This window comes from Anoplolepis gracilipes, chromosome 2 (assembly GCF_047496725.1).
Source record: "Anoplolepis gracilipes chromosome 2, ASM4749672v1, whole genome shotgun sequence".
Taxonomy (NCBI): domain Eukaryota; kingdom Metazoa; phylum Arthropoda; class Insecta; order Hymenoptera; family Formicidae; genus Anoplolepis; species Anoplolepis gracilipes.
Window position 1 is genome coordinate 9,934,758 of NC_132971.1, and position 16,352 is coordinate 9,951,109.

At 33.6% G+C, this 16,352-nt stretch overlaps 2 protein-coding genes across 4 annotated transcripts in view; both read right to left on the reverse strand.

Moving 5' to 3' along the window:
- Dtn (transmembrane protein 132C dtn) overlaps positions 1 to 16,352 on the reverse strand; it is a 148,576-nt gene that overhangs the window by 43,516 nt on the left and 88,708 nt on the right. For all 3 annotated transcript variants that reach the window (XM_072886320.1, XM_072886321.1, XM_072886319.1), the window contains one exon: positions 4,457 to 5,702. In XM_072886320.1, the coding sequence (XP_072742421.1) occupies positions 4,457 to 5,702 (1,246 nt within the window). The remainder of the gene's footprint in view (positions 1 to 4,456; positions 5,703 to 16,352) is intronic.
- On the reverse strand, positions 6,702 to 15,815 carry Pla2 (phospholipase A2). The gene is made up of 4 exons (XM_072886323.1): positions 13,753 to 15,815; positions 12,133 to 12,292; positions 9,063 to 9,215; positions 6,702 to 8,171 (listed from the first exon to the last, which is right to left on the reverse strand). The coding sequence occupies exons 1-4, from the start codon at positions 13,895 to 13,897 to the stop codon at positions 8,021 to 8,023; spliced, it is 609 nt and encodes a 202-aa protein (XP_072742424.1). The 5' UTR covers positions 13,898 to 15,815; the 3' UTR covers positions 6,702 to 8,020.

Genomic DNA, 16,352 nt, shown 5'->3' on the forward strand with positions numbered 1-16,352 from the left:
AGATAATAGATTTCTAGATGTCTCAATTAAAATTTATCGCTACTTTTTGTGTGTGTTAGAATATTGTTTGTCGTATAGAATTTATAGCAGCAATATTCTAACAATACCTCTAGAAAATTTAGATCCCAATGTCAAATATTAATTGTCCTTAACGATAGGCATCACAGACAAATTTTCTGTCTAAATTACACTAATAGTTCAGATATAAATTCTGTCTCTGTCATTTGAATTGATTAAATGCAAAAAATATATGCAGTATCATAATATTTGCTAATAATTTATCTGTTTCAGTGAATTTTTTATAGCTAGAAAATTTGTGTTGAAGTTGCAAGATCATTTTTTTGAGTGCTGAAAAATCCAAATTTATATGTTTTTTCACGAAGTAGACACCCTGAATTTAAGATCAATTTTTACGAGTCTGATTAAATGCCAATCACGTTTGACGTGTGAAATATTGACATTTGTAGAAGTCCGAGTCACGGGGGAAAAAAACTCAAATATTTTTTTTCGCCGGTATAAAATAGAAGTCGTATCTGTCTTAATTTTCGCGCTTCGGTAGGTACCTGCAATTGCAAGAAAATACGCGATAACCTGGAACGATGCAATACCGAGAAGACTCACGGGCGGAACAGTGCGGCTTACGAGAGGCGGGCGCGTAGAAAATCTACAGTTTAACGTGGCCGGCTAAGAGCCTTAGATTAAGGTTGCGAGACATAAAAAGCAGCATAAAGCCCGACCCTCGACACAGACAGGGGCTACGATTAGCCCTTAGCAAGCTCTTTAACGCGTGAAGAAATTTTCGCTCGCCTTGCCTCCAACCGTTTTTTCCCGAGGGTTTTTTATATGGGCTAGTTCGCGTTTAAAGTATTTACGAGAGATTCGGACGAGCGTGTCCTTCTTCTGCTCTTTTTGAATTTTAAATTACATTTGCTAAATGAAAGGGCAATGAATAGATAGAATATATCATAATTATAATACTTGATTCTTTATTAAAGCAATATGAAAATTTTTTTAATTGATAGTTGTATTAATAATCTAATATCTCATATAAAATTCTGGAGTTATATATTATTAATTTTTGATACATATCAGAGTATTCTATCACTATTACACAGAACTACAAAAGAGTATGAAAAACAATATTTTTTTATTTTTTTCATGTGAAATAATTGTAAAAGATATTTGCATAAAAATGTTCCGAGCCAAACGACTTATATAATAGAAAAATTTCTTTTTTTTTTCTAGATTATGAAAACTATTATAGAGTTATATGAATAATATGATGAAAAATAAGGAAAAAGCTAGAATTTCTCTTTAGTTATACATATAAAACTCTCAACTTTTATATTAAAATGTACAACCGTATCTTTCAAATTTTTCGCATAACTGTGTAAAACTGTAGAACGTCAAGGCTATGTTTGACTACGCAGATTTCTGCGTACATAAACACGCATTTTTGTTTTAAACAATTCTGAATGCAGAAATTATGAAGATGATTTCGATAACCTGTGACCTCTGTCCAGTGAGTCGCAACTATCGATATCGTTTATTTCACGCAATATCTCATCGTCCAAACAAGTCATGCTATGGCGATTTAGATGCAAAATAATAACAAAATTGTACGAATTATATTTCGAAAATATGTAACGAACTTTGATTCAATGTGTAGCAGTGATAAAAATAGTAAAATAATTTAACAAAAAACACATTATGAAAATTAATATCCTATAATTATAATATAAAGCGCGGAATTGTCGCCGAAAAAAAATATTTGTAACAAGGATTATTTATAGGTTTAATTGTCGATTTGATCTGATAAGAATTTATACAATGAGCGTAAAGCAGTGATAAAAATTGTTAAATAATTTAACAAAAAACACATTTTAAAACTAAATTATTTGAGAAATAAAGCTTTTAATGTTTATAAACACTCAACTTTAAAGGCGACTAATTGTAAAAGCTGAACGCGGATGATAATGCGTCAATTTCGTAGAAAATAATTTTTTTACGAAATTGATAAGCGTACAAGACACATATTTTTCATTAGGTATTTATCAAGACCTAATCATATTTTTAATCCTCATTTTCGAGAATTTTATAAACCCCTCTTTACTCCCATATTTTCAAAATTAATATCCTATAATTATAATATAAAGCGCGGAATTGTCTCCGAAAAAAAATTATTTGTGATAAGGATTATTTATAGGTTTAATTGTCGATTTGATAAGAATTTATACAATGAGCATATAGCAGTGATAAAAATTGTTAGATAATTTAACAAAAAACACATTTTAAAACTAAATTACTTGAGAAGTAAGGCTCTTAATGTTTATAAACACGCAACTTTAAAGGCGACTAATTGTAAAAGCCGAACGCGGATAATAATGCGTCAATTTCGCAGAAAATACTTTTTCTACGAAATTAATAAGCGTACAAGACACATATTTTTCATTAGGTATTTATCAAGACCTAATCATATTTTTAATCCTCATTTTCGAAAATTTTATAAACCCCTCTCACATTTAAAATATTAATATTTTATAATTAGAATATAAAGCATGAAATTGTCGCCAAAAATAAAAAAAAATTGTGATAAACATTATTTATAAAGGTTTAATTTATTGATTTGATCCCTTAAGAATTTATACAATGAGCATATATTATTATACAATATAGTATAATATTAATATGATATAGTCATATTAATATAAATAATATTAGGTTTCTCTATTTTGTGTGTAATTTCGTCTAAAAGCAAATTAAATAATTCATGTACCATATTAATTGTAGTAACCATGCTTTGTGCAGGAACTTTTAAAACTTGTAGTTGTAATTACGAGTTTATAAATTTTAAACAAACTATATTTCTATCTCGAAAAATATATATATTTCAAACCAACAGTGTATTCTGAATTCACTGAAGAATGGAGAAATAAAAAAATCTCATTCAAATTGACTGTATGCCAAACTAGCGCGCGGATTAAAGTTTGAAACTTTATTTTTAAATCACTGAAAAAAGTTCTCGCGATAATATACATACATACATGTATAGAACGTCAGTCCAATTAATCTAGTTAATTATGTAAGTTTTAATGCGCGTGATTGTACGAAACCGGAAGAGGGCCTTTTATTATGGACCTATTTTGCGCGGTTCTTATAGCTCGCTACAAGTTTATCGCATGTATACGTCATTATATCCCGCGGAATCTATATCTCCAGCTATCTGTATATCCAGCTTGTAAAGCGCTAGCTAACGTTCTACAACGTTATCGAACACGAGAAACATCTCCGACGAGCACAGGTCGCATTCTTAAAGAGCCAACGACACGTTTCTCACGCGGATTGGCTGCTAGTCCACGCTCGAGTGTATCTCTCCTCTCCTGCTTCGCATTCCGCGTCGCGGAACTTTCAAGTGCTTACTAACAACAGACGAGCTTGTAACTTTGCCCGCCGGCTTACTTGACAATTCATCCAATTAGGAGATTTCAACTCCTCCCGAGGGGACGTTTCCGACCCACTTTCCGGCTGCGTGCGTCCGAAAGAGAGAGAGAGAGAGGGGGGGGGGACGAGGGTTTAAAACGCTCCTCAAAAAATACATGCAATAGAAAAAAAAAAGTTGATGCACAAAGTGAATCTTAAGATGCGGAAAAGATGTTGCGTCTCTTGCATATAATCATCCGTTTGTCCGGAAGCGGTTAAACTTGGACATTGTCAGAGTGTTTGTCGACTAACGTCGGCGATAATTAAACGCGGATTTATATTAAATTTTCATCGATATAATCTGACAAAAGTTTATAAACTCTTCGTCAATCGATGTGTTTCTAATACGATTAGAAACATAATTAATTAAATGAGATAAAATAAAAATCATATTTCGATTTTTTACTCTTATACATCTGTTTCTTATGTTTTAACGAATCTCTATTTCCTCTATATTTTTAAATTGTTTTTAATTGACAAACATTACAAAGTAGTTACGCTGAATAGATGTTGATCTTTCTAGGTTTTCTAAATAAAGATTATACAGAATGTTCTTAAATGTGTACAAAAAAAAATTGATGGAGACGTTGGTGAACGCTGTCTCAACTCAATATTTTTAACTTTAACATCCTCTAATTCTAAAATTATATCATTTATTCCAATTATTCAAATAGCAGCTGTCTTGATTCTAAATAATCTGGTCAACTTGAGATCAATATTTCAGTATTGAAAAAAATAGATTTGTATTTACAATCAGAACACGTGACAGCGTCTAAAATATCTCTAAAAAAATCTACGATTTTCAAAAAGATAAGTCTTATAAAAATTTGTTATCCGAGATAAATTCAAGCTTTTGCATCCACAAGGATATTAATGCATTTTCTTGAAGAAATTACCCCTCGAAATTGTTTACACACGTTTAGAAAAACCCTACGTATCGTTTTTCTCAAACTATAAGATGCACAAAGTTACTTACCTCAGGATAACAGTAATGATTAACGGCAATCGATCTTGCCGCGGATCCGTTACTTTGGCAGGATGCAGAAACGCCGGGACGTGCAGTCTGGATCTCGGATAGAGCGGTCCGTGCGGTACCAGCAGCGTAAGCAAGTCATCCGCTCGGAGCTCCTTGTAATCCGCCTTGTTCGGCGCCAGTGGCACTTGGCCTAGAGGAGTGACAGGTTGGATCTGCACCCTAGGCCTGCAGAAGCCCGATCCGTCGGCCGAGCTGCCGCCGTCACCGCCGAGACCACCGGCGCCGCCGCCGCCACCGCCGCCACCACCGCCACCACCGCCGCCACCACCGCCGCCACCACCGCCGCCACCGCCGCCGTTTTCCTCCGTACGCGGTTCCAGGACGGAGTAAGCGACCTGGATCAATCGCGGCAGACTCTTGGCGACTTTGACACGACCGGAGGCATCGGGTGGCGGCAACGGTGCCCACCAATCGGCCGGTATAGTGATTTGCGCGAGACACACGCCGTTTTCGCCGTCCGGACTGCACGCGGCCGTAAGTGCGGAAGATGAAGATGAAGAAGAAGAGGAGGAGGAGGAGGAGGATGATGATGAGGAGGAGGAGGGGTAGGAGGAAGTATAGCGGCCATTGTTGATCCTGCTCGCGGCATTGCTACGCGACGGGCTGGCCAGGCTGGCATGTAGGACCACGCAGACCCGCTGATGACGCGCCATCAGCAACTGACGTCTACCGCCGGTCTCACTGCCGGCGTGGAAGAGCACCCTGAGAACCGGCGAGTCCCGCGGCACGCTGTTGCCCACCAGGTGGGCCGACATGTCCAAGTGACGGGCACCGAGTTCCTGCGCGTCCAGGATCGTCGCCGCCGTGAGATTGCGTCGCGTTTCCGGTGCCGGTAGCGCGTCCAGCGGGTCGGGAACTATGTAACGCGCCGGTACGGTCTGTTTGGTGCTGAAAGGTCCGTACGTGGCCCGCACCGATACCGGCTCGCTCGTCTGGAAGACGGTGAACTTGTCGATCGAGAGGACGGAGCCCGGCGGCGGTGACGGTACCGCGCTCGCTGGGCTATTGTTGTTGTTGTTGTTGTTGTTGTTGTTATTGTTATTATTGTTGTTGCTTGATGCGCTCGTCGATAGCGACGGGACGGAGTCCGATATGCCGCGAGCCGGATAATATTGTCGCTGCGTATGCTTCAGAAAGAATCCGCCATCCTTGTTCTCGAAGTGAACCTCCACTGACGCCGCCACGTCTGAAGAAGAGAAGAGCAAAAACAATTCGATCAAGATCAAACGAGTTTCGACTTTGCGCTTATTTTAGAATTATTTGATTTACAATTAAGTACTTGCGCGTTCATAAGCATAAACATTTCGATGCTGATAAGTCAAGCACGTTTTGAATTGATGAGGTGATGATGTAATTTTTTCTCAGCATTTTACAAGTGTATAATTGATATAATTTTTAATCACATTTATATACATATATTGTAAAAATATGGAAAGATAATCTTTTTATTTATTTGTAAAACCGTTGTTATTAATATAAAGTATTTTTTTATTATTTATAGCATCCATGAAAGAAAAAAACAAATGAAAGAGAGATTTAAAGTTACCTTTAATTGTATTAGTTAAATCCCTGCTTTCTTCTTATTCATAAGTAATTATACATAAGTAATAAACCAAGCTTATTATAGAGCGTCTTATATATTATATTTCTCACCGTGCAATTTACATAGTAGCTGTCTTGATTCTAAATAATGTAGGCAACTTAAGATCAATATTTTGATGTTGAAGAACATAGATTTGTATATTTAATTAGAACACGTTACAGCGTTTAAAATATTTCTAAAAAAGAATCTTTAATTTTTTTTAAAGTATATCTTGCAGGAATTTTTATTCAAGATAAATTCAAAGCATTCGTATTCACAAGGAAATGCTGTTTGTACGAATTTAACAAAAATCCGAATTATTGGAAAATGGAAGAGAGAAGAAAAAATACAACATTAATTAGAGAATAAAAATAAAAAATACAGTATTAATTAAACACCCTCTAATATACGAAAAAATATTTCGCTTAATACTTAATATCGATAATTTTCGCTTTAACAGCAATAACCTTTCTCGACGCAATTTTACAAAATATTCCCGGAATTTTGTAATAATTTTATAATAATTTTCAGATACTCAAATATTTACTGATTAACCGGTTTTTTTTTTTTTTTTTTTTTTTTTTTTTTTTTTTTTTATGTCCTTATTTCTCGTTCCATTCATCGCTCACTAATTTCAATTTCGCGAATGTGTCAAATCCCATGTTCTTACATATTAGTCTGTTAGACCTCTACATCATACCTCGAACGTCCACGATGATAATAACGCGCGCGATTTTCTCGGTGATAAATCATCGGCGAGCAACGTAAAGTCGACAATTTTTCCTATCGCGTCGATGGTACACGAGGCGACGAAGAATGGAGTCGCCGAGAAAGTTGCCGCGCGAGCTTACGCGCATCCGAAAGTTGGTCCAGGTGAGTGGAGAAGTTGTGAATCGGTATGGCAGGAGGGGGGAGGCAGGAAGGGGGAGGAAGGAGAAGGAGGAAGGGGATCGGAAGGATGGCGGCTGCGCTCCATCCGAACATAAATTTCCGGAGCAAATCCCGGAGTAAGCGCCAGCTGCCCGCATCGGCCTCGCGTAAAATGGGGGAAATCCTTGGAAAAGCGAGAAGAGAGACAGAGAGAGAGAGAGAGAGAGAGGAAAAAGCGAGAAGCGAAGAGGGAAGCGAGCCCCTCGATTCGACCCTCATCGCTTATCTCCCGCCTCTTGGCACCCCCGTGGGCCAACCCTCTCGCTTCTTCCGCGTGCTAACTTAGCCTCTATTTCAGCTTCTGTTTTTCTGATACGATAACAGGCGATTACAGCGAAATGATTTAGTGAGGTTCCCAACGGAACTTATTGCTGCTACATTGTGCAGCCAGCCGAATGCAGCAAGGTGGATATAGAAATAATAACATTACGATGATACTCCAAGTGGAAAATGTTATTTGTCAATTTTAATTTAATTACGCCGAATGGCCGGGTGTGCGTATTTTTTTGACGCGTGCGACGATATTTTTTTTTTTTTTTTTTTTTTTTTTATAAATGTTTTTTCGCTAAATATTTTTTCAATATATTTTTATTAAATATTTCAACTTGAGTATCTGTGTGCAGTACGGTACTTTACAGCTCTGCCGTTTACTATATATATATATCAATACATCGAACCATGAAAATTAAATACTTTTACGAGTCGCAGTCGATTGGCGTATTTAATGGATCCTCGCAATTTCCACTTTCGCGGATCGTTCGCTCTCTGTAATTTCGCATTCTTCGTGTACACGTGTTTGGCGAAAGTAACGCGTGTTGAAGCGAGACGGGAAAAAAAAAGAGATGGCGGGAAAGAGAAATGGTTGTAAAAGTTATTTTATTAGCGTTTATTTAATTGCGTTGACAGATAGTCAGCGATCAAGCGATAATTTGTGCACGATTTTGTACACATGTACGATAATTCCTTCCATGATCCCGCAAAAGTAGACTTCTCTATCGGTCCGCAAGTGATCGAATATGACGGCCCGTCATCGTCATCGTCCTCGCCTGTTGGTCGTTTTGGAAATACGTAGGTACATCGAACCACTGATACATCTTCGGTTGGCTCTCGTCCAACTCGTACTCCAAACAGCGTCTAGGAATGCTGCCAAGAGATCGTTAGCACGTTACTTTTTAAAGTTTCCAATGCTCGCGGCTTTCGAAATAAGCCCGCGATTTTTTCGAATCCTCTATCGATTACGATGTATGAAATATTCTTACAACGGGCGCGTTAAAGAATCACTGTCGTATACAGTGTGTCGCAAAAGAATGTATAAGAAGCAAATTTGAGTAAAAAAAGGTCCACTCAAAAATTATATTTTGCACATATATACATACATATATAAATATAAAAATTATATTTTGCACTTGATCAATTTAAATGACAGAGATAGAATTTATATCTGTACTATTAGTGTAATTTAGACGGAAAATTTGTCTGTGATGCCTATCATTAAGGACAATTATATTTGTGATTAATATTTGACAATGGGATCTAAATTTTCTAAAGGTATTGTTAGAATATTGCTGCTATAAATTCTATACGACAAACAATATTCTAACACACACAAAAAGTAGCGATAAATTTTAATTGAGACATCTAGAAATCTATCTACATTAGCAAAATATTTTTTTGAGTCACGTGCGATGTAGTTTTCAATGCGTATCGAAATGTGATTCGATCGTCAAAAGAATATTTATAGAAAACGGTTTGAAAAATTGCTTGAATAAAAAAAAATATATTTTCAAACACAATAATTTTAATCCGCGTGCGATTGACATAAACGAAAATGTACCGTTCATTGAAATACACGCGACCGAGAATATTGCTATACATAAAAGTACGATCGCGTGATGCGTGGAAAATTGAAGCAACCCATGTGTATGTATTAAATAGGATTGCGAGAGGATCGATAAATTCTCTCGAGTGCCTGACCCATTTGAAAGTCGAACGCCGACTCTCTACTCGCGGAGCTCTAATACGCTTACGACTCACAGTGAATGCCGTTTGCAGCCAACGATGGGGTAGTCTTCGCGGAAGCACTTGGTGTCTAACACGCTGAAGTAGAGGAAGCCGACCTTCACGCTAACGAGTTCCTCCGAGCTATGGAGACAGTCGTAGAATCTCTCGTCGCACGAACAGTGTAGCCTGATTTTACACATTTCACGATGCTTTATCAAATTACTCACTATAAAAAAGCGACCGTATTCGGCGCTTCATTTCAATTTCAAATTATTTTTACCACACAATTATCACGGAAATACAATGCTGTCTGTAAGCAATTCTTCAGACTAACGAGCGAATGAAATAACAAAAAATATATGTTGCAGCAGAAAAATTGACCGATCGCTGGACCGAGCAAGATCACTTTAATTTCACGAATTTACGCTATTGTTCTAAATCTTCCGTTTTTTATTTTAAAAAATCTTGAAACGATAATTAATAAAGATTTATTCGACTACAATATTTTAAACATGTGATAATATTTTCGTTGAAAATATATATCGCCCAGCCATAAAATATCTTTTATTACGATTAACAGATGATTAATATCGCGTTATATTTTTTTCAGCGCATAAGTCATATGATATTTTGATATGTTTTCCATAAAACTCCAAGTTAATATTTCAATATAAAAAATGTAGTTGCTTTAAAAACTCTCTAAATTTTACAATATATATATGCTTTCAATATATCGTAATGCACATGTTTTTAAAAACATTATTTTTTTTCCATTTTGTTATATATCACACAAGAGAAAATTACACCCCTATATAATTAATATACTAAGTTTGTGATAATGCAGGATGTCATATATCAACATCAAACGTCAGCCGTAACTATAGCAAGACACGCACGAAACTTGGTAAACTGCACCAGTTGCGTGAAACTCGCTCAACAGACTTGCTATTGCAAACTAGTTCATTGACTTTCTTTTGTAATTGCTAGCGAATCTCTCTGCATGTTTCAAAATGACATTCGTGTGACACGCGATAGTACGTCATCGAGAAGAAAAAATAATTTCGTACATAAACTAAAAAGAAGCGAAATATTCAATTTTCATTTTTCTATTTTTCAGAAGCTTCACATTCAACAAGTTTATGCTGTATCCACACATTCGAAAACGCTTCCATTAATTTTATCGTCACTGAAAATTTTATTGTTACTGAAAAATAAACAAACCTTTCTGCTAAATTACATACTATATTGAATCTTTAATAAAAGTCAATGTTTTAGTAAAAAAGAAATGACAAAAATAAACGATACTAAATATTCAAAGATATATTCAACTTTAATTTTTTCAAATTGAATATTTATCTTTAATAAAAATACAGTAAAATGCTATTGAAAATTTATAAAAATAGAATAAACTATTTAAAATCTGGGAAAGAAGGTTAAACAAAAGTAAAGTTGGAAGGATTGAGTTTAGAAATTCACAGTTAGGACTGTGCATTTTGACTTTGATTTTGATCTTGATTTTAATTTTAATTTTGAATTTAAATTTTAAAATTTTTGAGTTGTATACTTTGATTTATTAAAAAAAATGTTTATTGATTTATGAGTTTGCAAAATACATGTATTTTGATTATTGAGCTACGACTCCCTTACAATGAAACTACTCCCAAATCTTTCCAGCACAAAAGAAACTATACTTAAAATAAAAGAATTTATTTTACGACTAAATATTGTTTATCAATTTATCATCTCCAAAAATACGAGCGATTTTGATTATTAAGTTACAAGCTTTTTACAAAAATAATCACCACATCTCCTTCACATAAGAGAGAACTGTAAATTTAAAATAAAAAAAAATTATTATTTTGCGAACCTATAACCTATAAGAAGCATTAATAATATAAAATATTTAATTATAAAACACTTAATACAAAATATTTAATTTCTTTCATTTTAAGTATAGTCCTCTCTTGTGCCGGGGAAGCGAGGGGTGGTTTTTCCATAAAGAGGTTGCGGCTCAATAATCAAAGTACACGTATTTTGAGAGCTCATAAATCAATAAACAATATTTACCCGCAAAAGTGTTAAATTTTTTCATTTTAAGTATAGTTCTCTCTTGAGTTAAATCATGAAAGGGTTGTTTTAGGGTTAAAACGGTGAGCTCAAAAATCATATTATTTTAAAAGCTCATAAATAGCTCCTAATTCTGCCGCAAAGAACGATTAAATATTTTTATTTTTAAGGGGCGAGGGGGCTGAGTCGACGTCGACTCAGCCCCCCCACCAATAAATTCCTGCCTAGTGTGACGAGTTCAAAATTTTTATTTGCGGGATATGAAAGCTCATAAATAGCTCGTAAATTTGCAGTATTTGTTTTTTTATTTTTACAAGGTGGGGGGCTAAGTCGACAGACGTCTTAATTTTAATTTTAATTTTGATTTTATTTTAAATTTAAATTAAGTTTAATTTAAGTTTAATTGTAATTTTGATTTTGATTTTAACTTAAAATTCTGAATAAAAATAGACTGACAGGTTTTGTTTCAAGAAATTATAAATTATTTAGTTATGTGTGTATATATTTGTATATATATAGATACTTATATTTATATTTTTAGATGTTTATATATAATATATATAAGCATCTAAAAATATAAATATAAATATCTATACATATACAAATATATACACATATTCAAATATATACACATATACAAATATATACATATATTACATTTATTATGTTTTCTATATTTTTATAAAGTTATTTAGTTCATTTCAATTTAGTTTATTTTATTTTATAGGATATATTTTGGATTATATTTGGTAGAATTAGTAAACGTACTATGGGGGATTATAGAATTCAAGATATGAAATGGTTATATGTAAATACATGTAAGCTGGAAGGTATTCTAAGCCGAAAGGCAAGGATTAGGAATAAATAATAACTATTGAAAATCTATTGAAGATACTAATGTATCTTAGAATATTTCGTGTTAAACAATTTTCAATAATTATTATTTATTCCTAATCCTTGCCTTTAATATCCGGGATATATCATTTAGATAAAAAAAAAAAAACTGATTAAAAAATTGACATGAAACATTGTTCACCTTGTGTAGAAAGCGGTATTAGTCAGACCGTATTTAGTTTGCGTCGGTTCGATTATATCTTTACAATTGTCATGTTCACGACAGCATGCATCAGTCATTGCAAATACTCCGAGATCGTCCGAGCCGTTTGCGATATTGCCACTGCCGCACCATTTTGTCCCTAATAAAATATTCAAACGAATGATATGAAGTTTGTCACCACTTGGTTAATTAAGTTGGGCGAAAAATTTTCTTTCACTACGTTTTATACCGAATGCACCGACTTCACTTTGCAGTCATTCTTCCACAATTTATTACGATAATAATCATAGTGCCCTTTTTTTAATTATTTGTGCAGCCATGTTGAATTATGACGTCAAACGTGAAAAATTACACACATCTCTTTATACTCTGTATGTTGAAGCAAATGAATCTTTTTACATGTCATTCGCATGGAAAAAAATATGTCGAAAACTTTAAACCTGTCTCTCGTATGTTTTCAATAAAAATGGATTTTTTTGTTATAAGAGTTTTAAATCAATTTTATATACATGTAATAATTTATAAAAAAAACAGACATTTCGACTTTTTACATCTACTTTTATTAAACACAAGTGTGGTATAAATCATGTTTTATCTCTCTCTTGACCTATATATTGTAAGAATAATTATTACGTAAATTTCTCGTTCTTGTCATAATTCATAGATTGCAAAAATCAAAGATTTAGATGCGTCAAAAAAAATGTATGTGTATAACCATTATATTTTTCTCTCTTCAAAGAAAAATGTATCTTTATATGTATTACATTATACACTCAAAAAAATAATCTTGCAACTTTAAGAAAAATTTTCTACGTGTAAAAAATTCACTGAAACAGATAAATTATTAGCAAATACTGCATATATTTTGCACTTGATCAATTTAAATGACAGAGACAGAATTTATATCTGTACTATTAGTGTAATTTAGACAGAAGAATTTAATATTTGGCAATGGGATCTAAATTTTCTATTGCTAGAATATTGCTGCTATAAATTCTACACGTGACAAACAATATTCTAACAGATACAAAAAGTAGCGATAAATTTTAATTGAGACATCTAGAAATCTATCATTAGCAAAATATTTTTTTGAGTGAGGGATTTCTTTTGTATTTGAAAAAATCAGAGAACTCTCATGGAATTTATCGATACTCGGGAAATTTTTTGTTTAATTTTTTCTTTAGTAATTTTGCTTTTACTATATAATGTCAGTAATCGGCCAATAAACCAAGCTGTGTTTAAAATATATTATAATTATATATATCTTTCTGTTTTTTATACATTCATGTTTGAACAAAATATTGTATATGTGCAGTATGTATTCTTTATTGAAAATTTTTCTGTGATGCCCATCTTTAAGGCCTATTGTCAAGAACAATTATATTTGTGATTAATATTTGGCAATGGGATCTGAATTTTCTAGAGGTATTGCTAGAATAGTGCTGCTATAAATTCTATACGTGACAAACAATATTCTAACAGATACAAAAAGTAGCGATAAATTTTAATTGAGACATCTAAAAATCTATTTACATTAGCATAATTTTTTTTTCAGTGTAAGGACTGTATTCGCAAAAATATGGCACTAATAAATCCTACCTGGAAATATAAAGACTTGCTGAAACGTTGTTTCCGGGAGATCATTGCTAAAGATCTCGCTGTCGTTTGGAAATGCGATGTGCCATCCGCGGATATTCCGGGAGAATAACAAAAGCGCGGAAAGCAACGCGATGGTTAAAGTCATTGCGATGGAATTCTACTATCGTTTTAGCAAAGGTTGAAGAAGAAGCCCCCTTATATATGCATATAAAGAGGATCACTGTCCGTGCGCTCCATTTCGTTTCTAAGCCATCTAATCGCGCGAATTACGCCCGGCGTACGAAAGAGGCTACTAATGCGTCGGATAACGTTTGCGTTTCCTGCGACGGAATTAATCTGCGTCGAGATAACGCTGCTCAGGGGGTTTTCGAAATGAGAGTTATCGAGAGTCCTCGTTGATTATCGTAACAGATGCGACGTGACGTGTATTAGCTTCCGGGCTAATTTAGCGCGATGAAAAACTAAATGGAATTTTTTCGAAAGATAGGGATGAACTAATGATCACGAGTTTTAGAGTGTCTACTCGATCTTGCATGCGAAAAAAATTCCCTGATCTTTCAGATAATTTTTGTTCAAAATTCCAGGTAAAGAGAATATTTTAAATGTAGCTATCTTAGATAAGTTTTTTATCGTATGCATTTTCTAATGTTTTTCGCTCATATGAAAGAAAAACAAAGCCACTTAAGTTGCTGGATTTACAAACAAATTGAAAAAAACTAAACAGCTTTTGTAAGATAAATATTTTTACTTTTTATCATAAAGAACATATACTGTATATTTAATATTTTGCCAAGACATTAAATGTATAAATAGAGATAGATATATATTTATAATATTTTTAAACATTTAATTCACTTGACTTATTTATAATATAAGAGCAAAATTATAAAAGAAAAAATTTTTTTTAAAAATTCCCAGAGACCCAATAAACGAGAAATTCCTTGATTTTTTTCTAGGTACAAAAAAATCCCTGAGAATTCCAAGTTTTTTATGAGAATAGACACCCTGTATTAAGAATCGTAAGTCATTGAAATGCAAAATTAAATATTAATATTCTTTATAATATTCAAAGGAAATACAAAACTGGCAATATACATAATCTTGCTCATAGACGTGCAATATCCGAATGAAAAATTAAAGAGAACGATCTAGTTATCCGAAACGAATACCAATCTGGGATTTATTCACCGCTGATAGAACCGACCGCAAGCCCGCGAATAACCACGAACAGGAATTTTCAGTGGAAATTCTGAATTTCATACGATTGGATTAGCAAGAAAATTTGAAAAATTTATTTCCGTCACACGCATGAGAAACGTTTTTTTTTTTCTCCACGATGCAACGAATAATAGAGATTCTCGAAATGGCGCAAACTTCCGAAGCGAAGTTTGCGCGATTCCGAGTGTTGATTTGAATGGACTTTATCATTTGAAAAGCTGGTCCTTTTGTCTACGAAAGCTGGGACTTTGATTCCTCGCGCTGATGATCGAAACGAGAGAGTGTTATTCGATCGTCATTCACATATCTCCTCAAGTAAATGTGACACATTCAATAATGTGTCGCGCACATTGTTTGCTTCGATAACGCGGGATTGTGATAGCCGGTATCAAAGTAGACTCCATCGAGAGAAGGAGGGAAGGGTGGACGTGGGTGGACGTATGAACGAGTATGAACCCTGAAGCTGACCGGCATACGTCAATATTTGCAACCGTGATACCAATAATAACCTGACCAATAATCGATTACCGAGTTGTTGTTGTCGATGCGATACAGTCGGTGAATCGACAAAACGCACAATGCAATAGGCAGTTACGGAAAATAACGAACACGTACTTTCAAAGAATATCGATCACTTCCGCTGTTAGATAGAGGAAGTGCATTTTATGTGCACATACTTCTTTCTCGCAGAGTACTTATGTACTTTCCTCGAGTACGTAAGATAAAATAAATAACTAGATCCTGAATATTCAAAGTCAAAAATATCATTTAAATTATTCAAGATATTCTCAGAGAATTTTATTTATCTGTTTATAATAACAATTGTCATTAAGACAAATATTATTCCACATGTCACATTAAATTATAATGTTTCAATTGTAACCGTATATAATTACAAATCGAAAGCAATTATAGAATACTACGATATTGAATGATCATGTAACAAAACAGTATACAATAGAATACAAATATATTTGCATATATAATTATTGAAGATCTATGTGAAAAATGAGCAGAAATTTATTACTTCTTTGATATGAAATTGCATTAAAATGACGAAGATTTAACAATTATTCGGTAATTATAAAGTATATACTATTTTATAAAGCTCTTCGAATATTTTTCTCTTTAATGTTCTCTTTTAATACGATATCACTATGACATATTAAATAAGTTTAGAAATGTGTCAAAATCTCTTTCCTATTTTAATATTTATTTTAATTAATATATTAAGATCTATAATTATTTTTATACAAAATTTATTACCTTAAATACGATATAATGGATTAATATATTTATGTTAAAAAATTATTTTAATATATTTAATTATAATTCTAAATTTAAAATTTATATTCATATTAATTTTATAATATTATAATTGA

Coding starts and splice junctions, on each gene's coding strand:
- Pla2 (XM_072886323.1), bottom strand. CDS start 13,897: ATGACTTTAACCATCGCGTTGCTTTCCGCGCTTTTGTTATTCTCCCGG. Junction 9,216..12,132: donor AATACCGCTTTCTACACAAG/GTGAACAATGTT, acceptor GTGTAAAATCAG/GCTACACTGTTCGTGCGACG. Junction 8,172..9,062: donor GGCTGCAAACGGCATTCACT/GTGAGTCGTAAG, acceptor ATCTCTTGGCAG/CATTCCTAGACGCTGTTTGG.